Below are 26,242 nucleotides of genomic sequence, written 5' to 3'. Positions count from 1 at the left end.
TGTTTGTCCAATAGTAGTGAATGATTTCTCTGACAGGAGTTCGCCAGATCGATAGAATTAAGGCACCGGGACAGGGTCGCGCTATTGATGATGAAACTGCTGAAGTTTGAGAAGTGATCCGAAACTCTTAAACCTCGTGAGAGTCTTTGGCACATATAAATCATATTCTCTCCGGGAAACTTTACAGGAAGAATTCTATATTTCACACACCTTTGTAAGTGATCGAATGGTCGTTCACCTAGGAAGGTGTTTTCTTTAGGGGATTATTGTCTTCTATACGTTTTCTATCATCATCATTAGTTTCATTTTATTTGCAATTCATATTGTTTGCAAAAATAAAACAATTTGAATTGATTTATCTACATATAGAATATAAATATGCATAAACGGACAACGGGTTGTTTTTGCATCAAACGTTATTCTCTGTAACACCATTCATTCTGAAGAAGTTTTGGTTTTTGTTATACCATATTCTGGGATTTTCGACATTTTTTCTTACCATGATTAAATGGGCATGGTCACGATTTTGGTCAAATTTTATGGGGTTTTTTTTTTTTTATATATATAACTTACAATGCTTTAAGAATGCATAAATTTTGTAATGACCAACCGACATGTAAGAGTCAATTGTAATGGTATAAGCAAGATACAGGGCCAAAAATTCTTTGTCATGTAAACAAGGCTCGGGCCCTGTTTTTGTTTGCATGTGTTCAATATACCCGTGAAAATCGTTTTCAAGCTAATTTATCTATCTCTCTTTTCATTTAAAGCATAAACAAACAGTAACTGTTCCTTATGTTTAACACATTCATTTGAGGTCTAAAACTGGAAATTTCACTCCAACGTTCAAAATATAAACAAAAGCTTTGTTTACATTGCAAAGAATTGCAAGCTGTGTAGCTTACATGTGTAACTTGCTTATAACTCAACCAATGACACTCAAATTTTGGTTGCTTATTAAAATGCCTTACTAAAGCATTGTTGACAATAAAATTGGAAAAATTGACCAAAATCGTGACCATGCCCCTTTAAGATATAGTGGTTCTTTATATAAAGAAGAACTTTACGACTTATTGTAGACCTCCAGTCAAACAACGTAGGAGGGGCGACCTGGAAATTTATCGTTCATCGGTTGCTAAACCTGAATTTCCATGGCTATACATGTACATGGTTTTGTACTCCTGAATGACTTCATACTATACACGTATATACAAAATATGAAGAAGGCTCGTCGATGCTATTAACATTACTCAATCTTCATAAATATCATATACATGTACTTGTAAGTGCACCCAAACGGTTACCAACTCATTCATAACCTTGTGCTCCATTTCATTCAATCGTTTTCAATTTCAGTAATTGAATTTAAACAAAAAGATGATAAATATGGTCTGGCTGGTTTTGCTCACTATATTTTACAAATTATCACCAGGGTGTCAAAAGTGAATCGAAAAATGCACTTTAACATTAAAAACCAAAACGTATGCTATCGCTCTTTATCTTCTCGCAGTTGATGTACTCTCTGTTGCACCTGTACCTCTGTCGATGATATGGTGTTGTGTAGACATAAAATTCCTCTAAAACTCGTGGGAGTGTTGATAATAAGAGGAGAGGGAATCGCTTGTCATCACCCCCTAACCCCTGAGGTCACCCGGTTCTAGCTAGGGTTGTATGCTGCGCCAGGAGAACTTTAACCAGGTTAGGTGTATCCGTTTTTTCGGGCAATACTCGTTCCGTATGACATAAATTATAGGTGAATATTTTTGCGAACATTGTCCTTAATTACTATAATATCCCAAATCTGAGAAGCGAAACCTGACGCTTTCTTTATACCAGGTCATGTATTTGGACATTTCCATCATCAGCCGTTTTGTGCGGCTGTAGCTTTTAATTACACAAACCAATTCCGTCCTTCTCTCGCCCTATTTACTAGTATCTAGTCTTTCTGAGATAGTTAATTAATCATTCATTGATTCGTCGCATTAGTGACAATGAACAGAAATTCAAAACAACAAATATTGTATCATATTCTGTTGAATCAACAATAAAATAAAATTCCATCAGTATATACGTGTGTTCGCGTGGACGTTCTCGAGCAACAGTTTTCGTTAGCTAGTGCTAATGAACTTGTGAAAGTGTAGGAAGTCATTCATCACAATAATATGCTGTATCAGTGCTGCTGTACAATCTTACATTGGTTTAAGAGTTGACTTAGTTCAACTCTACACATCTCGTACTTTGCACCTACCAAATTCTGACAAAACAAGGATTTTTGGAAAAATAAATGTTAAATTCCAGCTGATAAGTAGCATTTCTTCAAGCCCCGTTAAATATGAAATATCACAGAAATTCCGGTTTTGTAGAATTGTTTATAATTAGGGGTTGAAATCTGTGATGAATGTTTAATTAAATAAAGAAGGATTGGCGGAGCATACTAACTCTGGGTTCACCAGTACGGTGTTGTCATAGCACGAACACCTGTGGTGGATCAGACATTATTGGAAACAACATTCCTGTGTATTTTAACAGGTCATGCTTCAAGAAATCCAAATACGTTCAAACGCAAACAAATGCTGAAAACTGTTAATGAGATTTCAATATGTAGGAAATGGCACCAGGGCGCTCCAATGTGTGGATGTAACAATTCAATTTGTTTTTGCCAAAGCTATGTAAAGTGCACGACGATTAAACATCGATGATACAAATCTGACCAATTCAATTTATTCTCACACTAGTTGCAAGGTCAAACTATATACACAAAGAAAGACGTATTAGCCTGGACCGAGGTTTGGCCAAAACGTCACCTCAACAGGGTTTGGTCTTATAATGATGTTCTTTTACTTTGACATGCTTTCGTCCTTTATTGGTGCTGTTTTAGGGGTTTGTGTATCTAAATTGCAGTATCATCAAGGGAGTTTGGGGCTGCTGTCTTATAAATCAAATGAAAACTATGTTCATGTATGTAAGCTAAACATTATTTCTAGCTCCCCAGAACCATGGTGATGGAACCATGTGACTGCTGACTAATGGCTGCTGACCAGTATATATATCATAGTTTTCAGTTAATTCAGTTTTCCTCTTAAAACGATAGAATGATATGAGAGAAACTAGATGCTTTTCTAAACATATGTAATAATATATAGTTACTATAAAATGAAGTCAAACTGGGAGTATAGACCAATAATAGTTTTTATTTCCAATTTTGGGCCATGGGGGCATACAAGTATATAAACTAGAGAATGTGTATACAATCTTTGCGTCAACTTTCGATGTTTTCTATATGTCACGGTACCATACCAGGGATGACGTGACATAGTGAATAATACCAACAGTGGAGCACTAGCAGTGTCTCAGTTCAGTAGACATGTATATTCGTAAATACAAAAAATACTGTCATAGATACGCAATTTCAGATAAAATTGATCATAAAGCACTAACTCTTGCAAGACCTGCTTGAGAATATAATTTATGAATTTAAGAGCAGGTCAAATGTTTAGGGAATTTTGCGTTTTATGATTTCCATGAAAAGTTGGTTTTGATTTTTGATTTTTAATTCCTGTGAGCTATTCTGCCCCGAAGATATCAAAGTCTCTCTGGCTTCGTGCGATTAATTCTGTCGACTGTGGGAATCAAATTACCCAATCAGATGGCGCTTTTCTGTTTTTTCTGCAGGATTTCATCGACACAATTACCGTCCAGGGAACAGCATGTAATGGACAAATCCAATCACGGAAAAACGCTACATTTAAAACAGCATCGGCCGCCAATACGGCCATTATATACTTGATAGCTTTGCACTCCTGTTTTGTTTCACAGCGGACTGATTTGATACAGTTATTAACGAGTTATCAAGTCACGTCTGTGATGAGGTTTATAAAACAAATGGTTTGTATATCAACATGTACTGGTGGTGTCGTCCTTGGAATGACGCAGGTATGTGAAGATGACGTCTCTTCAGACTCACATCTGAGCAGTGAGTCCTTGCTTAGACAACGCTATCTCAGGAACAATTACTACAGAATGCATTGTGCGTACTGAAAGTAGAGTGTTCGATTACTTTTTTTTGTATCTATCACGAAATAAGAAATAACGCGTGGACTTGCATAGGTTCCATGTATGAAAATATTTCTCTCTCAGAGAGAGAGAGAGAGAGAGAGAGAGAGAGAGAGAGAGAGAGAGAGAGAGAGAGAGAGAGAGATTTCCCAATTCCCCAATCCCTACACTTTAAATATTTACAATAGCATATTAAAAATTTACAATTCCCAGACACGTTGATACAATTTACAATTGCGACTTGTAAATTTACAATTGCAAAGAATTTATGTCTCACATCGTGATTTTGGGAGTTGATATTTAAATGAATTTCTCTATGGAATCACTGAATCACTCGTACCGGAAATGATGTGGACTTCTGCACTATAGATAATTGAATCCGCATCATAAAATAGTCCTTTAAATGATTTTTACTGTTATTCACTAAAAGCATAATTGGTATTCATTTTAGTACTTTAAGTTGAACAGGATTGCAACCTAAAATGAATGAAATATTTACAGCCATTATAATAAACAATAAGGCGCATCAACACTTACAAATAAAAAAAAAATAACACAACAGGAGTAAAGATACATGCACAAGAAGGAATTGTTTGCATACTGACTCGATTACTAGTATCCCATGTTAAAGGGACCTAGACAAGATTTGAGATCAAAATTTCATTTTTCATTTATTATGTTTAAAATTGTTTACTTGTGCATTTTGAATGATTGACAAAAATTGAATGTTAGAAATCAAGTTGTATGATACAGGCATAATAGTTCATTGTTATGTAAACAAAGCTCGAGTCTTAAATTTGTTTACAAATAATGCAAAGTACAGAAATTCCCATTTCTCTGACAAAATGACTCATGCCAAACAAGATAAACTTATTCAATGTGTTTATGAATAATATTATCAACCAAACAGCAACATTAGATTGAAACACATAGCAATACCACATACGAGGGTTGTCCCAAATTAGCGTAGACAGGACACATAATTTATAATCTGTTCACTGCAATTTCATTAGACTTCTATGTTTCCTTCAATGACCATTTGGCAAACAATACTGAAAAATTCATATCTGTACTTTATTTATTTCTCGAGAAAATGAATAATTAGTAACAACAAGATTTGTCAGGCGGCGCAATGTGCGACGTCGAACATTTCCAGTTTTACGTTGTTGCTAAACCCTCCACATCGTTTACGATAACATTTACGTTTTATTTCCGAAAAAGTCTTAGAAAAAATATTATCTTTGAACAAGTAACCCGAGTGCACATTCAACATATATTTCTAGTTTTTAAAAAAATATATTTTCTTAGTACAAACGATCTGTCGGCTCCAAACTTGCCCTGTATTATTTGTTATCTAACGTCCGTCTTGCCTAAAATTGTCGTTCAGCATTTTGACGCCCATTGATATCGTTCGGAGTTTCTTTTTCCACTTATTGTCATCATACTTGTTCAAATATTTTCAATGCTGTTTAACTACTTAATACAAAACATATTTTTAATCCATTTTGTTAATTTCATTTACTTCCAAAGCCGCTAAGGATTTATTTCATGGTCTTTACAAAATTGTATCAGTTACAGCTGCGCCGCCTTAAACGCTGACATCGTAATTTTATTACGAGTTAACTTTTCAACTTGTCACAAAACGCGCTATGAAATATTTAAAAGTTTTGTTATAGCCAAAACATTTTTTGAGTAAAAAATAGAATCATTATCAAATACCAATGCATGTTTAATTTGAATTTTTTCATTCTAAGTACTTTTCCTCGCAATTTTCATTTCATTATGTTGATTTTAAATTTTTGTTTTTGACATTGGGCCGCATGTCGAATTTCTGATCTAACATGCTTTCATTTCACTAATTTAATCTCAAACAATATTTGATTTTAAAACATTATTTGAATGCAAATTTCTTGAACCCTTTGTGGCACAAATGTCATCTTCCTTTGTCTTAGATTACCTGAATAACGCCACTTGTCTACGCTATTTTGGGACAACCTCGTATATGTAAACAATAACAAGACTCGAGCTTTGTTTACGCTACAAAGAATTTCGACCTCTTTATCTTGCTTGTAACTCAATAATTGACTTTCAAATTTTGGCGAATCATTTAAAATAACCATATTGACCATTCTAGTTACTAAAATTGGAAAAGTAAAATTTAAAAATTTTCAGCTCAACTCGTGTCCAAGTCCCTTTAAATATAAGTTTATTTTTTAGAGGGGGAGGGGGTGTACCTTAACAAGGCTAATTTTTCAAGTGACAATTTTTTTTTCATAACTCTGTCGACAATTTCTAGAATATTTGCACATTACGTTATTTATTCCCGGAAAGAGCAACAAGCTAACACAATGGGTAAAATCGTATGAGACTCCCAAGGACTTTCCCTTCAGATAGACTGCAACTGTACATGTACGTCCCCATTACATCTGAACAGAAATAGTCCCGACTATTTATTTTTCATAAGATTTATTAATATTTAATATTTGCAAATGAGAGGTTTATCATTTTTTTGTTTAAATTTTCTTTATCCCCAGGTGAGTCGTGTATTTTACAAATCATGTATTGGAGTCGACTCCCCCAAGCTTTCCCTAGCGTCAGGGGTTGTGTACATGGATCTAGGGAGGAATGTGATACTTGTACATGTATTATCTAAAATTGTTTCGTTTCATCCTAATATGCACGAATGACAGTGCATCACAATTAAGACATACAATCCCTGTTTTAAAAACCTAGTCAATATTCAGCATTTTAAAATGGAGTAAAATTTTAAATTTCTTTTTTCAAATTAAAAAAAAATTGTGGATGCCGCAGCCGGTCTCGCAATTACAGCTTGGGATTAAAAGCTAACGATGTAACCAAGAGAGCTTTTCTGGCCAAAAAGCATAGAAACAAGACAGATAAAACAAAAGTTTGTTTAAAGTACGTAAAAAATAGGAATCTCTCAACTCTTTTGATTTTGCAGTAAAAACGTTCGTTATTCAATATTCCATGCGGTCTGAAGACATCGTTGTAAGAAATATTTACGAACAAAAAAAACCCATGAAATATTTACGAACAAAATAACCCAACGTAACACTGACATTTCAGGGAAAACGGAATCAGCGGCCATAAATCAGAATTTATACCCTGTTGTGGGAGGGATGTCAGAAAGGAACGACCCAAACGATGACCAGATATAATTAAAAAAGGAAATGAAAACATAAAACGGTGCCCAGGGGAGGTAACTGGATATGTACAGCAGTAGTCCCTTACACAGTGCCCGTGTGATAGATGGAGACCCGGGCACAGTAAATTCCCATCGGCCTGTGTAAGAAAGGCCATTCATCATGATAAGTAGGGGAACGACTATAGGAGTTCCTGACACAATTTATGAATTTGTTGATTTTTGGACAAATATAAAATCAACTTTTTAGTTCTGGTTGAGATCTGCGGTGCACCCATTTATCAGGTTCTCCTATGCTTTATTTCTGGGTGATACATCCAAGACCATTTTCGTGTTTCTTTTTCTGACACATTAAAAGAGCTGGGTGTAACTGTATTAGTAACTGTATTCTTTATCAAGTTATAGCAAATTTCTATAAACGTATATATTCTCTTTACTATATGATAGTTATGGCTGAACAAATCATTCATAAATCAATTTTGGGGAAGATCTGGTGTTTATTCATTGACCACACCGCCTCCTTCATAGTATGGAACTTTGATCCGGTTATTTTTATGTACTCAAGTTTTGTTCCGTTTTATTTCTTACTGATGAAGAACACTTTTTAAACCAGTTAATAAATTTAAATCATTTAGGCATATCTGGAACAGTTTTTTTTGTAACTCTGCTGAGTTAATTGATGGGTTGACAAAACGATGGAAGAACTGAAGACAGAGTCAGGCATGACAAGCTTGTATCTGGCCATATATACAATGTATACTGTAGGGCATAAGGCATTAAAATGACAAATTGAGAAACATTCTCATTTTCATTTCAAGTTTAATATAATCCAAAAATACAAAAAAGTATAAAAATCCATGGGTTTTCAAAATAAAGAGAGAAGAAAAAGCCCCAAATAGATAATGTCATCGATGTGTTATTGATAATGTCATCGATGTGTGATTGATAATGTCATCGATGTGTTATTGACAAAGATAATGTCATCGATGTGTTATTGACAAAGAATCCCCAGGAAAATTGAAGACAATGAAAATACAAGCAATACATTTATAAAAGACTTTCAATTCTTAACCTCTTAAAAAGTTGAAAACAAAACTGTGAACACATGATTTGCAACAAAAAATTTAGATGAAGAAACTAGTCTAAGTTTACTAAAAATCTATAGCTAAGGGAAATCAGAGAACAAAAAATCTCTTAATCTCTTGTTACATCAATATATTACCCGTATAACCAACTTAGGTACATTTTTTTGCTTCTATAGAATAGTCATAATATACATCTAAGTTCATGAGTCACAAAAAGTATGCTGTGTTTTTGTACAATACGGATATGTCCATACAGATTAACATACAGGCCATTAATCATCATCATCATCGTCATCATCATCATCATTATCAAACATCAAATCCTATAACAGATTAAATGAAATGATGTTTTTAAATTTCTAAAATATGTCTAAAAGAATAATGCTGCCTTTAGAGTACAACTTATTCACCCGTCCCTGTTTATCAATGTGCTCAACACATTATTCTCCCTCCAACAGCCTTCTCTGTACAAGTTGTATATATGACATAGTACTAACATTGACACCGGGTCAAATGGTCACAAGTCAAAAACCATACCAGTCTGTCAGTAATATAGGAACACATAATCGGAACACATACAATCAGCCACATCTTTGACTGTTCTAATTCAAGCTCTCTTTCGTCAGGTTTAGTATTCAAAGGATTCACTGGCCTATTTGTGATCATAGTTTTCCTGAAAACCAGGTAATCCTTCATCCCCTGAGTGCTAGTCCCTGCCATTGTCTCATCTGTCTGTACCCAATGAACTTTGTCATGGTGCCTCCGACCTACATTAAGACATGGACTCTCCCACTGGAGTTCCCACCCACTAGGACGTTCCGGGTCGGATGGAACACGTTGAGTGAGCAGACTGAGCCCAGGACCTCGGGGTCACTCAGATTACGCAGGATGTTACCCTCACAGTCGTACACCTGGATCTGTAACAGACGGGAGGTAACTCTTGTATAAGGATTCAAAATGAAGACTGTTGGACAAATACAATCACAAAAATACATGTATACCTTTATTGTCTTCTGTAAGATATCAAATGGTCATATACCAAGTACATGTAAATTTTGATTAAATGAAAATACAATTTATGACAAAGTGGCACCTATTGTAAACAAACTATTACAGATGTATATGCATGCCCTAAATATCAACAAGATTTGTAGCAGATATTAAAACAAGAGGCCCATGGGCCACATCGCTCACCTGAACAGCAGTTCCTTGTAACATTACATTTCGTAGCATATGCTTTTTCTATTTTAAACATTGAACCCCTTTCTGGGGACCCAGTTATGGTCCGAGGTTTATGGTTGGCTTGAACAACATAAATAGTAACATAGGAATTAAAATGTGTAGCACTGCGGTGGGACCGCACGTACACAACCTGAAAAAGAAGAGAAGAGTTCCACTTCAAGAGGAATAACTCTCAGACTATACAGAACATCAAGAAAGATAACTCTTGGTTCCACTACATTAGAGTTTACACAATTTGAGGATCCTTGCAAAGTAATCTCACAAACTGTAGCATTATAGTTCTCGAGAAAAACTTTTTAAAAACATTTTCAATATATCTTTCTATGTTAAACTTTGAACCCCTCTTGGGGCCACAGTATTAGTCCAGTGCTAAAGTTTTAATCATTTGGAATCTACATTATTTAAGGATGCTTGCATAGTTATCTCACAAGCTGAAGCATTATAGTTCCCTAGAAAAAGATTTTGGTCTGAGGGTCACAATTTTTATAATTTAGAATCTTCACTATATATACAAGCTTTTGTGTAAATATTAGCATTTCTGGTGCAGTGGTTCTTGAGAAGAAGATTTTTTAAGCATTTTCCCATGTATTTCTATGTTAAACTTTGAACCCCGCCTGGGGCCCCAGTTTTGGTCTGAGGGTCACAATTTTTACAATTTAGAATCTTCACTATATATACAAGTTTTTTGTGTAAATATTGGCATTTCTGGTGCAGTGGTTCTTGAGAAGAAGATTTTTAAAACATTTTCCATATGTAGTTCTATGTTAAACTTTGAACCCCGCCTGGGGCCCCAGTTTTGGTCCGAGGGTCAAGATTTTTACAATTGAGAATCTTCACTATATATACAAGCTTTTGTGTAAATATTGGCATTTCTGGTGCAGTGGTTCTTGAGAAGAAAATTTTTTAAGCATTTTCCCATGTATTTCTATGTTAAACTTTGAACCCCGCCTGGGGCCCCAGTTTTGGTCTGAGGGTCACAATTTTTACAATTTAGAATCTTCACTATATATACAAGCTTTTGTGTAAATATTGGCATTTCTGGTGCAGTGGTTCTTGAGAAGAAGATTTTTAAAGACATGCACCCTATACTTACTGTTTCGCAATTATCTCCCTTTTGAAAAGGGCTGTGCCCTTTATTTTAACAATTTATAATCCCCTTTCCATAAGGATGCTTTGTACCAAATTTGGTTAAATTTGGCCCAGTGGTTTTTGAGAAGAAGTTGAAAATGTGAAAAGTTTACAGACGGACGGACAGACAGACAGACGGACGGACGGACGACGTACAACGGGTGATCAGAAAAGCTCACTTGAACTTTCGGTTCAGGTGAGCTAAAAATGAAGATTTAAAATATATGTAGTTTTGTTATTCAACATATAAAATGACTTCTTGCCTTTGAAAATGAAGCCTCACAGTTCTAAACCAATCAATGACACTTGCAAAACTTAATTTAGGACACCAGAATCTACTAGATACCAACTAACAACAGCAAGAGAGGTAACCCCTCAGAGGACTACTGATATTGTACTCCATGGTTGCCTACTGATATTGTACTCCATGGGTGACTACTGATATTGTACTCCATGGTTGACTACTGATATTGTACTCCATGGTTGACTACTGATATTGTACTCCATGGTTGACTACTGATATTGTACTCCATGGTTGACTACTGATATTGTACTCCATGGTTGACTACTGATATTGTACTCCATGGTTGACTACTGATATTGTATTCCATGGTTGACTACTGATATTGTACTCCATGGTTGACTACTGATATTGTACTCCATGGTTGACTACTGATATTGTACTCCATGGTTGACTACTGATATTGTACTCCATGGTTGACTACTGATATTGTACTCCATGGTTGTCTACTGTTATTGTACTCCATGGTTGACTACTGATATTGTATTCCATGGTTGACTACTGATATTGTACTCCATGGTTGACTACTGATATTGTACTCCATGGTTGACTACTGATATTGTATTCCATGGTTGACTACTGATATTGTACTCCATGGTTGACTACTGATATTGTACTCCATGGTTGTCTACTGATATTGTACTCCATGGTTGACTACTGATATTGTACTCCATGGTTGACTACTGATATTGTACTCCATGGTTGTCTACTGATATTGAACTCCATGGTTAACTTACCCGCCTTGGTCTCTCCATGCTTCCCACAACAAACACATCCTCCCGTGAGGGATGCCAGGCTGCACGAAACGGGGTCAGCCACCTCCCAACATGGTTGTTGTGTCTGAAAATAGCAACACAGTCATACATTTCATATATTAAGATAAACTGACATTAAATCAAAATGCATTTTATTCATTTTTTTCAATTTTGTTTCTGTAATAATGGGTGTTATGAGGTATCATAAAGTTAGATAATGTGAATTACAAAAGCTGAAACTGACATACAATAAGCCAAAAAAATTTCCAGGTCATGGTTCCCACAATGTTGTTTATAGTTAACACAATCATGAATAAACAACATTGTATATTGTCATGCTACATGTAATGCATTATTACAATATTTGCTGCATTACTACCATTGTCTCATACTTATTTTATCAATATGACGACCTGCAGCTAGCAATGACTTAGGCGAACATTTTTTTTTTAATTGGATTACGGATTTTTTATTTTAAAAATTGGGTCGGTAGGTCGAAAAAAAAAAAGAAAAAAAACCTGGCAAACTTCAAAGAAACAAAATAAGTCTTATGTTTTGTTTGATTTTTTATTTACTATTCCATGTACACATGCTTAAGTGTGTCTTTGGGCCACTTTTAGGGCATTCCGAACCGCAGGTCTCACACCTCTACTGACACACGATTTACAAATTCAGGCCTCTCACACCTATTTTTGGTACTGGGGCCGGGGCCAATGGATTGGGAAAAATGCAACGTTTTGATAGAAATTGGGAATTTTTTTCCTTGCTTAATGTACAGTCCTCTGAACAAAAACCAGGGTATATTGATTTGATTTTTTAAAAGTTATTTTTTTTTTAAATTATTTTTAAAACTGGGAACATGTGTGTATAATAAGGAGAAGGAAAAAAGTGTATTTACAGTGTGTGATACAAGTTTGTTACTGACTGAAGATGTAAAATTTCCCAAAAGGTTTTTTGTGTTTAGTAGCCTGCTATATGTCAAATGGCATAGAAAATAATAAAAGGTTTTTTTTTAGAATTTAAAAAAAGGTTATCTTATTTTTATTTATGTAAAATTTAATCTATATTTGTATTTATACCTTTTACAGATAAATGTTTCCTGATTGTGTTAGCCTATTGAGAATATTTATTAAATCAGTCTCTGTACTTCTGTGTATTTGGGGTATTAGTCCAACCCATTGACCCACTTACTACCGTTTTGTACAGGATCTAGATCTGTTTAGACCAAAAATTTTATAATTATTTTAACATTTACTGCAGAATTATAAACTACTAACAGCTTATCAACTAACCGTAATATCAGAAATAAAAGTAAATTAATAAACATCGTTTTTAAAATTACACCATCTCTGTCTGAGGAAATTCTGGCTAAGTTACCGATCACAAGAAACAGTTTACAACGCGGTAGTGTTGCACATATTCACAGTGCCTTTATGACTGCTGAATATACAATATATATTTAGAATAAGTGTAGTTTTCTTTTAAGTTACTTTATTAATTTTAGGCGATCTCAAATTGGGGAAAACACTCAATTTTGGGGAAAAATATGCCTTTTCACGTTGGGAATGGGGCCGAATATCGCCCCCAATTAAAGAGAATCGAGAGGCCTGAAATTGGTCTTACAATGAAATATTGTTGCTTTAACTGATGCAAAATGTCTCCATCATATATCGTACTTCTGTCTGACGACTTTATTTCCAAAACTTTGAAACATAATATGTACGTGGGTTCTTACACTTTCAAGAACTTCTGACACCGCTTGCCCCCAGTATGTGACAACACTGTTTCAAGGTCTTAAACGACAGTTTAATGTCATTTTTGCAAATGACAGATATGTGAAAGTATGCCATTTAAATGATAAAACACAAACCACCGTTAGACAACATGGCACATGTGTGATAGAGAAGTCCGTATTCCAAACTCGATCAATTTTAAAACTGAAAGTGTAAAAGTTAAGGTAATTTTTTCGTGAATGAAACCAATTTATGTGGTTTTTATTGATATTTTTCACCAGCCATTTTATTTTATTTTTTGTATTTCTTTAAATTTATGTCGGTCAGTAAAAAAAAATTTAGAAAAGTGCATTTTATTTTTTTTCTAAAAGTCAAAAAAATTCGGTCGGCGGATCCGTAATCCAACTAATAAAAAAACGTTCGCCTTACTTGATAACTTTCCTCTTCCCCAGCTTTCCTGAGTCTGTGCACTCCACTACACTAAAACATACAAGATTTAAACTTACAAACAAAAACCTATAAAGCTCAATCTAGTTCAGCCAATCATGAAAAGAATGACCACACAATAAAGCGATAGTATTTACTGTCATTCCCATAATTCCCTACACTACTCACTTGAGCGTTCCGTCCAGAGAGGTGGTCAGTATATGGTTCCCAGTCAGCGGTGAGAAGTAGGCGCTGTACACATTCTTACTGTGGACGATCTGATCCAGCCATTTGTTACTCTTACCTCCTGATTTCAAATTCCTCAGGTCCCAGATCTTGGCAGTACTGTAACAGAACACATCAGTCATAAAAGGGGAGAAACTTGTCTATATCTACTGTTAATTCTACTTTGTACTTTTGACTTCCAAAAAATGCAAAACAAAAAAAACTGTCTGAGAGACAAAACTGTAATCTGTATTTAATTCCCTGCATATTTTAAGGGTAAATTGTGGATTAATTTTATAATGTCAGTAGTTTTCTTGACAACAGCATCATTACAATCCACTGTACTTTTACAGTCGGAAGAATTTTTCTTTCTACCATAATAAGCCAACTCTTGCAGCGAGTGAAATCACTAGATAAATGATATATCATGAGAAGACTGCTCACCAATCAGTGCTGCCGGTGACAATCAGGTGATTGTTGATTGGATGAACAGACACCGTCCTCAAAGATTTCTGATGAAGCCAATACACATGCTCAGCATCCGTCCTGTAAAAAATTTCAGTTGAAATATCATGTCCAAATGCAAGATGGTTGATCTAATATATATTCTGAAAAAAGATACTGTGGTACAGGTATTTTGTATACAAGCCAAGTTACAGTTTGGTAGTCAGAGACAAGGCAATCAATGATGAGTTATATCTACAGGCTACAGAGGATTTCTTGCAATCATGTTGATGTCACTGGTCAGATTACCATAACTATGCCACAAGCAGCACGGAATAAACAGAAGTACTGCACCAATCAGGTCACATAATTTGTCACTTACCCAGGGGTTCTCCTGTCTACCAAGGCAGTCACCTACCCAGGTGTTCTCCTGTCCACCAAGGCAGTCACTTACCCAGGGGTTCTCCTGTCTACCAAGGCTGTCACTTACCCAGGGGTTCTCCTGTCTACCAAGACTGTCACTTACCCAGGGGTTCTCTTGTCCACAAAGGCAGTCACTTACCCAGGGGTTCTCCTGTCTACCAAGGCTGTCACTTACCCAGGGGTACTCCTGTCTACCAAGGCTGTCACTTACCCAGGGGTTCTCCTGTCTACCACAGCTGTCACTTACCCAGGGGTTCTCCTGTCTACCACAGCTGTCACTTACCCAGGGGTTCTCCTGTCTACCAAGGCTGTCACTTACCCAGGGGCTCTCCTGTCTACCACAGCTGTCACTTACCCAGGGGTTCTCCTGTCTACCACAGCTGTCACTTACCCAGGGGTTCTCCTGTCTACCAAGGCTGTCACTTACCCAGGGGTTCTCCTGTCTACCACAGCTGTCACTTACCCAGGGGTTCTCCTGTCCACCAAGGCTGTCACTTACCCAGGGGTTCTCCTGTCCACCAAGGCTGTCACTTACCCAGGGGTTCTCCTGTCCACCAAGGCTGTCACTTACCCAGGGGTTCTCCTGTCTACCAAGGCTGTCACTTACCCAGGGGTTCTCCTGTCTACCACAGCTGTCACTTACCCAGGGGTTCTCCTGTCCACCACAGCTGTCACTTACCCAGGGGTTCTCCTGTCTACCACAGCTGTCACTTACCCAGGGGTTCTCCTGTCTACCAAGGCTGTCACTTACCCAGGGGTTCTCCTGTCTACCACAGCTGTATCTTACCCAGGGGTTCTCCTGTCTACCAAGGCTGTCACTTACCCAGGGGTTCTCCTGTCCACCAAGGCAGTCACTTACCCAGGGGTTTTCCTGTCTACCAAGGCTGTCACTTACCCAGGGGTTCTCCTGTCTACCAAGGCTGTCACTTACCCAGGGGTTCTCCTGTCTACCACAGCTGTCACTTACCCAGGGGTTCTCCTGTCCACCAGTGTCACTTACCCAGGGGTTCTCCTGTCCACCAAGGCTGTCACTTACCCAGGGGTTCTCCTGTCCACCAAGGCTGTCACTTACCCAGGGGTTCTCCTGTCTACCAAGACAGTCACTTACCCAGGGGTTCTCCTGTCTACCACAGCTGTCACTTACCCAGGGGTTCTCCTCCCTACCAAGGCTGTCACTTACCCAGGGGTTCTCCTGTCCACCAAGGCTGTCACTTACCCAGGGGTTCTCCTGTCTACCACAGCTGTCACTTACCCAGGGGTACTCCTGTTTACCAAGGCTGTCACTTACCCAGGGGTTCTCCTGTCTACCACAGCTGTCACTTACTCAGGGGTTCTCCTGTCCACCAAGGCTGTCACTTACCCAGGGGTTCTCCTGTCTACCAAGGCAGTCACTTACCCAGGGGTTCTTGTGTCCACAAAGGCTACTGTGCCATCTTGCTGAGAGTAAACAAGTGTGTCAGCTGAGTGGAAATCAAAGTTTTTCAGCAGATTGTCCTCATCCTCATCTGTGGCATACACCTACAGGAAATATAAATATTGTAAACACTTGACAAAATTAAACCTGTTTGTTCACTAAGTATCAATCCTCATAATATTAACTGTAGTGAAAACTGATTAATGTTTGATACCTCATTGAACACAGTCTTCTGAAGATCACAGCAACGGGAAGTTCCATCATAGCTACATGATATGATGTGCAGGTGGTTGTAGGGCGACACTCGGAGATCGTTGATTGGTCGAGAGTGCGGGTGATAGACCACTATACCGTCTGTATCATCCGATTTGTCATGGACCTGGATAACAAAAACATTGGTGACAGCACAGTAAATGTTACCAAACTACTGAAGTTACAAGGTTAACAGTAAATGTTACTGAACTACTAAAGGTACATGGTGTACAGTAAATGTTACCCAACTACTAAAGGTTCAAGGTGTACAGTAAATGTTACCCAACTACTACAAGTAAAAGGTTAACAGTAAATGTTACCCAACCACTAAAGGTACATGATGTACACCAAATGTTACCCAACTACTACAAGTACAAGGTTAACAGTAAATGTTACCCAACTACTACAAGTACAAGGTTTGCAGTAAATGTTACCAAACTACTAAAGGAACAAGGTGTTCAGTAATTGTCACTTAACTTCTAAAGGTACATGGTTTAAACCAAATGTTACAAACATACTAAAGATAGAGTACAAGGTGTACAGTAAATGTTACCCAACTACTAAAGGTACAGTACAAGGTGTTCAGTAAATGTTACCCAACTACTAAAGGTACAGTACAAGGTGTACAGTAAATGTTACCCAACTACTAAAGGCATACTTGCCAACCTCCAACATGTGAAAATCTGGTCATGACCAGATTTGGAAAGTAAAAAATCTGGTCATAGCGCGTAACGATATTCACGACATATTTATCATGCATTTCATAGGTATATACAATAGAAATATGTGTTAAAACTTATGTGTAATACATGTACTTTATTGCAAAGAACCATTTTAACTAACAGTTGCTGATTTTGAATTTTGTAAAGTGATCTGACACAGAAAATAGTAGGTTGTGTTCAGCTGAAAAAAAAAAAATGCAAAAAGAGTTTCTGCTACATTAACCTTGCTTTTGAACTCTGTAAATGATGGCATAAAAGTTGTAAGCGACTTGGAAGACTTTTGTGTATTAAAAAGCACTCTCTACATGACTTAGCGTTTTTGAATGTTTAGTCAGATCATTTTGAGAACAAAATCCAATATTCAAATGTGCGTTACATAGAACGCAAAAGCCTCGTTTTGTACTCGATTACTTTGTTTTACCTATGGAAATTCATTTTTCCAGATATGTTGATAGGTAGCGACAAAAATATCGTTTTCTTTTTGTTGGTTTTGATTCCGTTGGCCCCGATGAAGACCTTTTCTTATTGGAAGCCATCAAACTTAATGATTTAAACCTTCGCTTAGTCAAAACAACTCACGATAATAATTACACTTATTAAATAATGTGTCTATTAAAGCCATCGGCATTGTTTACGTGTTACGTAAATCCAAGCTTAGCTTGGGTTGATAACTGGAAGTCAAACGCGCAACGTAATTTACGAACCAAATCCGGAAATCGGGAGATTTTCGGGTTGTTCGACAAAAATCGGGTGAAAAGCATGACCCACCGGGTCATAAAAAATAATCGGGTGAAGGGTTGAAAAATCGGGTGTGACCCGACGAAATCGGGTCAGTTGGCAAGTATGACTAAAGGTACAGTACAAGGTGTACAGTAAATGTTACCCAACTACTAAAGGTACAGTGCAAGGTGTACATAATGTTACCCAACTACTAAAGGTACAGTACAAGGTGTACAGTAAATGTTACCCAACTACTTAAAGTACAAGGTTTAAAGCCCCAGTTTTTCTCCCATGGGAGAAACTTTTTTCATCAGGGTCTGCTGTCAACAAAAGGTTACAATCCAGTCAGATTTATGACTCTGTAGTGATGCTCTGCCTAAATAGCTAAAGCATTACTGAATGAAATAACAAGAATATGTTGAAATTTATTCCCACTTGTGTCCAAGGTAAGGAACACTAAGTGGGTTTGGATACCTTGATCTTACTAATTTTAAAACAACCTTGTCCGCAAAACCTTCAAGATATTAAAGATGTAAGTAAATAGTTCAGACTCGGACTCTGAGAGTGATAATGATGACTGAATATTATGTAAATATGGTTTATTTGCTGTGATAAATAATGACTATTGTTAATTAATTGTATTAATTTGAGAAATTTTACATAAAAAGTTAGCAATAGGTCTTTATCAATGAAAGTCAGTGATATACCAGCAGTGCTGAGCTGATGGCTCTGCAACTCAGCTGCTCTATATACAGCTGAATCTAATGCTAGGTGACAGATTCTGATAACAAACCAATTAAATTGAGTTTAAAACAAGCAGTGTGTGTCATACAGTGGCTGCATTAAATTCCCCCGAACTTGGGGCTTTAAGTTCTTTCATATATGCATGCATGGCAGTCAAACAAATCCAATCATTCTATACAAACAATGATCTTTCTGTTCTCATTACTGCTTCAATGACGTTACAAAAAACACATTTGACTGAAAATTTCTTTAATAGGTTCCATCTAAACTTGTCATTCCTTGGAAGGAAAGTAAGTTGTTAGTATCGACACAAGTTCCTCTACAACTGAGAGGGAGGGGTATAAATGACCTTGATATATAAAGGGTCCACCTACCACATCCCAGAATCCCAGCTTTCCCCACTTGTCCCCGGCCATGACCAGTGTTCTGTCATGGGCAGGGTGGATAGCCAGGGAGAAGATCCTCTCCGGGACAACTTTGGACACCCCCTCCTCTCCTAGTCTCAGCTGGTTCAGGTCTTTCACAAAACTGTAATAGAGAATATGTAATAAAGAATATGTAATAAAGAATATGTGTCAAGTGTTCTTGTTCACCAATAAATTATCAATAAAGAATAAAATCAAAATAATTTGAACACACTGACTACTCTCAGTAGCTTTTTTTTTTTTTACTAAAGCTTGGTGTAATTAAAAGTATGTAGGTTGTTTTAATGTCACACAATAACAATATTTTAGTAAGTAAGTAATTGTTTATCATAGTGACAGTGTGCATGACATCTATATCATGCAAAGTATGTCAAATAATCGTAATTTGCACCCGGCCCTTTGGACCTCTAAGTCACTTTATACAATTGTAACTTTATAAATGCATGATTTTAAATTTTATAATAAATTAACCTTTGGACATTGATAAATAACATTTCTGATGTACAATATTTTAACACAGTTACTTTTGAATATTATTTTTCTTTCTCATGCAGTCGATGATTTCTTGTGCGGTCTCCAAAATATTTTTTAAATTCATTAAATATTGAATGTAAAAAAATTTGATTTGTAAATGAGGAAGACTCATGTACTACTTTTTTTCGGGAAGTATACCTGGACGTAACATCTTTTGAAAAGTGAAACATTGTTCCATGAGTGTCCAGAAGTTACACATTGCCAAATTCTCTACTTGGTTAAGTGAGTTTTGATCATGGAGATTGACAGAAGTTTTAATGATACAATGCTTACTTAGTGAGAGGTCTGGTGTCTGTCGTCTTGGAGGAGACTTTTGCTGAACCAAGACGTGACACGAGATGAATGTGATCCTCAACAGAGTTACCACTGAACAGGGCATCCTCCATACCCATTGGGCCTGATGGTTTTCTAGCCTGAAAAAAAACCCCCATCAAATAGTACATATATAGAGGACAATAGAGCAAAAGTGGAAGAAAAAAAATATAATTTTGACTGATAAAAGAATTAACCTAGATATATTTGCCAAGAAATATAACCCATTCAAAAATATCATTTGATTCATATTTAAATGTAGTTAAACACAAACATGTTGATCGATCTGTGGTTCCTCTGCTGGCAGTTCAGGGAGAGGCTGACCCTCAGGGTCGATCCTCTGTAGCCTCATGCTCCGCCGACTAGGGCCCGGGGCAGGTTTGGGAATCTTGACCCTGTATCATTCAGAATAAACTCAGTAAGGGATCAGCTTAAAATTTTAATTACACCACTGATTCAGAGAGAAACAAATACCACCAATACCTTTTTGTTGCTGGCTTTGGTTTGTATTTCTTGGATGACATCTTAAGGTCTACTTTAGTCTGAAAAAAAAAAAAAACCAATTATGCCTCTTATCCTTTCCTCTGTAGTTTTATTAAATATCATAGCTCTACTTGACAGAAATAAAACATCACATTCCCTAAACCCACCTCCTGGAAGCCCAGACTAGAGAAGATGGCCGCATTGTCCTGGAGGTTCTTTTGTCTCTGGGACTCCAAATCCAAGTCGTCTTCATCCTGCAATAACAATGGAATACGTAAACATTTCCATGGAACTCCAGTGACAACCTAATACATGTAATAATACTCATTATTATCATCATAAACATTTCTTAGTACATGTACTGTCAAACATTAACATCTCCATAGGAACAAATTAAAACTTTGAGATAGGGTTAAGATTCCATATATATTGAGGATAAAATACATGAAGAATAAGGGACTGGGACTTCCAAATCACTGAATAAACATAACCTTGGTATTGAAGATTACTAATGTCTCTGTTCGAGTTGCAAAAGCTAACTCATCTTCGATTGATCTTTGTGTCTTCCAAGTTTGATTAAGTCTTTAAAGATGACAAACACAAACTTTTGCCTCTAACCCTGATTCTCTCAATGCTTGCAGTACTGACTTAAGCAAAGGCATGAAAAGTCTGGTGTTACTTTTTACCTCACTATTTGTGTTTTCCTCTTTCATTCCCTTTATCTCCAACTTTGTAAAGTCAGGTGGGCTCGGTATAGGGATGTTCACTGGAACCGGAGTCAGTGGAGTTTTGGGCTCCATTTTAATTGATGACAACGCATTCTAAATACAATACAAATTGTTAATCTTACATAAATTAATAGGCAGTTGTGTAATTTAAATCAAAGTCAAGTTTTTTGTTTTTCAATTCAAGCTGTAATTTTGCTATAAACAATCTTGCAGCAATGTTAAGTGTCCAAGACTTAAATTATAGCTGGAAAACTTCATTGTTAAAATCAACGGAAAAAGTTCCAAGCTATTTTTACATGCATCAAAATCTCTTCATTTAATTCAAGTTTACTCATAGCAGTACGAGTCTTCAAACCATTATACATATAGTTTATAAATAGTCATTTACTTTACATGAAACTTTTTAAGATAATAAATTTCCCAAGAGCTATCAAATGGAATGCAGATTGTGTCTTCAAAGTTGATGACATCATATTGTATGAAGTACAGACAAGTTGACTCTCTACATGTCGCTGTGAAATCAATCAGGGAGCATTAACATACCTGCACTGTGTTTGTTTGGTTTTTTTTTTTTCAAATTATTTGGACTGCATTAATAAATTTTGGTCTATCATTTTTGATTCTTCATTGCAGGCAGTTGCATTTGATGCAAATAGAGCAACTATTTCTCTTTCAATCCTCTTTAGAGAACTCAAAAACAGCCTGGATAACAGACACTTGTCTTTGATCAGCTGTTTGTGGCCATGACTGTAACCTTCCTAAAATATTTTTCTACACGATTTCACCTATTATTTTTATACATTATTTTTATACATTAAAGTCAATTCCCAGCGGGCATTTCAACGTTGAAACAACGTTGTTTCAACGTCAGGCATCAACGTTGAATCAACGTTGAAATAAGGTTGCATATGAAAGTTGAGGCAACGTTGAAAATGTAACGTTGTTTCAACGTCAAAATTCAACGTTGATTCAATGTAGAAAATGTGTTGAAATCTGGTTTAAAATATATAGATATGACAATGAAAAAAAGTTAAAATTAAGTGATTTATGTAAAAAGTTGTTTATAAACATATCGTCTTTTATTACGTTGTGCTGTTTTATGTGTTTTGACAATTTATTTAAAAAATCCAAATGTATAAAGTCGACCTTTATTTAAATCCTAGAAGTATTTGAGTATATCCTTTGCTAAACAACTTGTGTATTAAGTCCTCGTTAAAAAGTTGAACTTGGCATTTCAAAATGTTTTAAATAAGGCTGTAGGAGAAACCACGTACATTCCGCCAAATGGTAGCCATGCTTGTTTTCCATGACATGAAACAAAGGATGTCAACACAAAAACGTAGAATCCACAATAGTCAGTTCATCATATGCATTCTGCAGACTGATTTAAAAAATAACTCCCAAGATAGGTACTCCAGTGTAAAATATAAAATAGTCACAAATTAATCGTCCAAAAGCTAAAATCCCGGCATGTTACTGTACATTAAATCTGTGTAGTGACTGCACGAGGTGTACCTAAGAACTGACTTTCTTTGTTCACCAATAGCGTCTTTAGCGGTCAAGCTGACATAGAGCAGCCTGGTAAATTACAAAACTCCCTTGATCAGCAGTGCTTGCAGTAGTGATATGTCCGCGCATCCCCTTCTCACTGACCCAGTTAAAATGCAATTAGCCACTTGCAGTACTCACAGCTCAATCTCAAATTTCTTGTATGAAAACAATCTTTTTTATAATCAAAATACTGAAAGTACTGATAGACGGAGGCATCATTTCGGAGGAAATTAAACTAATGACAATATATGATTTTTTTTATTAAAGGAAAAACAGCGCGCTTACCCTTATCATGTTAGGATAATCGCAAAGCGGTTTATTATTATGGCAATTTAAGGTCGCGAGGATATTTTTCAGGTTGACATCAGAGTTCGGTAGATAATATTAAAAAAATTTGTGCTGTTCTCTTATCTTAACCTTATAAGCTTACTAATATATTACTACTTAAATGTGTTTAATCTTTACAAAAAAGGAAGGAGGAAATTATTTTGCATCACAAAACAACATTGGAAACTCATTTTACTGTACATGTTATTAAATGCATACAACTCGAACTCAAAAAATACAACGCAAACTATTTATGTACACATTTCTTTTCTTGTGTATATTTAGTTTAAGTTGATATTATTTCCTGTGTATAGTGATTTGCAAACGAAAGGTTGAAAACGGTATACTTTAGAGGTTTCCACACCTGCTCAAGACAAAAGATAACCTCTAAATTGCAAACTAACCTCTAAATTGCAAACTACTTTGTCTAACTGTACAACACCACCCCCCCCCCCCCTTTTCTATCTTGCAAAAGGGGTTTCTTCATTAATGAGTGTCGTCGATCCAGATATTCTCGTATTACGATCGTTGAGAGAGAGAGAGACAGAGAGAGAGAGAGAGAGAGAGAGAGAGAGAGCATTTTAGGCGTAATTTTACGTACATTCATTTAAAATATATACTAATATTATATATTCATAAAATTAGTATCCACAAAAGAATATAGTACATTGTGATTGAATCCAGCATGCATTTTCAGTCAAAGTCCACGTGTTACCCCTGTTAATCAAATCAACGCGCGAGGTGCACCACGTGCTCCTTCCAAGATAAGGGAAAAACGTTTCGTTCTAAGTTTTCATTTCAAGTGAGGAGAACTGAATTATGCCTAACAATAAAGTATTTTACACTGTTTGTGATGTTTTGATTTCTAGCAAAGAGAAAAAAAGTATGTCTAACAATGAAGTACATGTATTATACACTGTTTGTGATGTTTGATTTCAAGGAAAGAGAAAGGAAGCACGCCTATCAATAAAGTATTCTACACTGTTTGTGATGTTTTGATTTCTAGTAAAGAGAAAAAAATATGTCTAACAATGAAGTACATGTATTCTACACTGTTTGTGATGTGTGATTTTAAGTAAAGAGAAAGGAAGCATACTTAACAATGAAGTATTATACACTGTTTGTGATGTTTAATTTAAAGAATGATATACTGTGACAGTGTTTGTGAAGTTTAATTCGTATACTTCTTTTTTCTCAAAAGAAATCTCTCTCTCTCTCACTCTCTCTCTCTCATTAAGCCTATGGACACAATAAACACATGAACTTAATTTTGCTATTTATTTTGAATTTGCAGAGAACTCAAGTTCAGTAGTATGGTTCCAGTTTTAATGATATATATATATATATATATATATATATATATATATGTGTGTGTGTGTGTGTGTATATCTTTTTTAAATACACCGACTTCCCAAATCACTTGCGGGGAGGGGGCAGCTGTAAAGAGAGATACGTCTCCGCGGGAGATTAATTGATAATATGCGAACGATATACGACAGAGACAAAGAAGCACACCATGTTTATTCATTGAATCTCATAATTATTCATTATTTCGACCACCGCTAGATGGTGCTTAGGGAATCCTCATTATTTGACGTCACGGACAAGACAATCACAATATACGGAGGCTGTTGAACAGCCACCATCTAAAAATGAAATGTGAAATATTAATTTAAATTTTCATTTAAAAGAAAATTGATATTTTAATTGGATAAGACAATAAAATGTTAATTTTATTGGAATATATATAAGATAAAATTGTATTCAAATTAACATTTAATATTTGTAAAAACATGTCATTTAATGCTTCCACTTTTCAAATATAAGTAAAACCTAAATTAAACAAATGATATAGAGGTTTAAATTTGAAAATATGTGTTCAGTTTCATTAATATATTAAAACGTTGCTTCAACGTTGAAAAGTGGTTGATGTCTTCAACGTTGAAAATAAGTTGGGTCTTCAACGTGGAATCAACGTTGAGTTATGGTTTGGGTTTCAACGTTTAAACCTCAACGTTGATTCAACGTTGAATAATGGTTGATCAACGTTGCAACTTGATTTCAACCATTTCTCAACGTTGAAACAACGTTGTGTGCCCACTGGGTTGTTCGTCATCTTTGTTTTGACAACAAACGTTATTCTTTTGATGGCATAAATTTATTAAGCGATTGTATAAAATTACAGCAGCGAGCACCACAAATTCTCACTTAAAGTTAAAGGGGCATGGTCATGATTTGGGTCAAAAAATATTTTCCGATTCTAATGTTTACAATGCTTCAGTAAGGCATTTCTAATAGTCAATCAAAATTTGAGTGTCATTCGTTGAGTTATAGGCGAGTTACAGAACTTAACATTCTTTGCTATGTTAACAAAGCGTCTGTTTACATTTTGAATGTTGAAGTGAAAATTCCAGTTTAGGACCAAAAATGAATGTGAAAAGATTTTCAAATCAGTTTAAAAATTATTTTGAACTTGTTTACATGACAAAGAATTGTGAGCTCTGTATCTTTCTTATAACTCCATGAATGACCCTCTCATTTAATCATTGAGCATGCATTTTTAAAGCATTGTAAAAAATAAAATCAGAAAATTAGAATTTGGCCAAAATCGTGACCATGCCCCTGTTATAAACGATAACAAAACAAACCGCGAACTGTCAAACTATCAAGATACCTTCATTTTCTTCTGTTCATTCTTGTCTTCACTTTTTGGTGACGCACGTTTCCTCAAGCTTCGACGGATCATTTTTACCACGCCTTGGTGTGCTGAATTACTCAAAAATTCACCTCCTGGCCTCTCACAAATTTTTGTTACACAACATTCCCGCGTAAAGTCCTTTGACCTCCTAACGCAAAAGAGTTCCACAAATAATAATTTTGGAATCGAAAAGCACAAAAAGTTTCCGGAATAATATCCCGATGTTTTACATCTTTTTGAACCCTCCCCCCCCCCCCCCCCCCCCCCCCGACACGTTTATATAGACCAACTGCATATTCTATAATATAGTTTTTCAATAAGTTTAAGAGTTACAATTACATCATATATATTATA

General features: G+C 36.0%; 1 protein-coding gene across 1 annotated transcript; it reads right to left on the bottom strand.

Moving 5' to 3' along the window:
- Positions 1-8,015: 8,015 nt before the first annotated feature.
- On the bottom strand, positions 8,016-26,052 carry LOC128193162 (WD repeat-containing protein 76-like). The gene is made up of 14 exons (XM_052866452.1): positions 25,865-26,052; positions 21,271-21,405; positions 20,752-20,838; positions 20,585-20,643; positions 20,376-20,496; positions 20,063-20,202; positions 19,205-19,358; positions 16,607-16,771; positions 16,375-16,496; positions 14,556-14,657; positions 14,076-14,231; positions 13,890-13,940; positions 11,710-11,812; positions 8,016-9,218 (listed from the first exon to the last, which is right to left on the bottom strand). Exons 1-14 carry the CDS (start codon positions 25,934-25,936, stop codon positions 9,069-9,071), a joined length of 1,617 nt encoding a protein of 538 aa, XP_052722412.1. The 5' UTR covers positions 25,937-26,052; the 3' UTR covers positions 8,016-9,068.
- Positions 26,053-26,242: the final 190 nt, after the last annotated feature.

Source organism: Crassostrea angulata, chromosome 1 (genome assembly GCF_025612915.1).
Source record: "Crassostrea angulata isolate pt1a10 chromosome 1, ASM2561291v2, whole genome shotgun sequence".
Classification (NCBI taxonomy): domain Eukaryota; kingdom Metazoa; phylum Mollusca; class Bivalvia; order Ostreida; family Ostreidae; genus Magallana; species Magallana angulata.
Note: the sequence above shows the minus strand (reverse complement) of the source record. Positions and strands in the feature narration are given on the sequence as shown.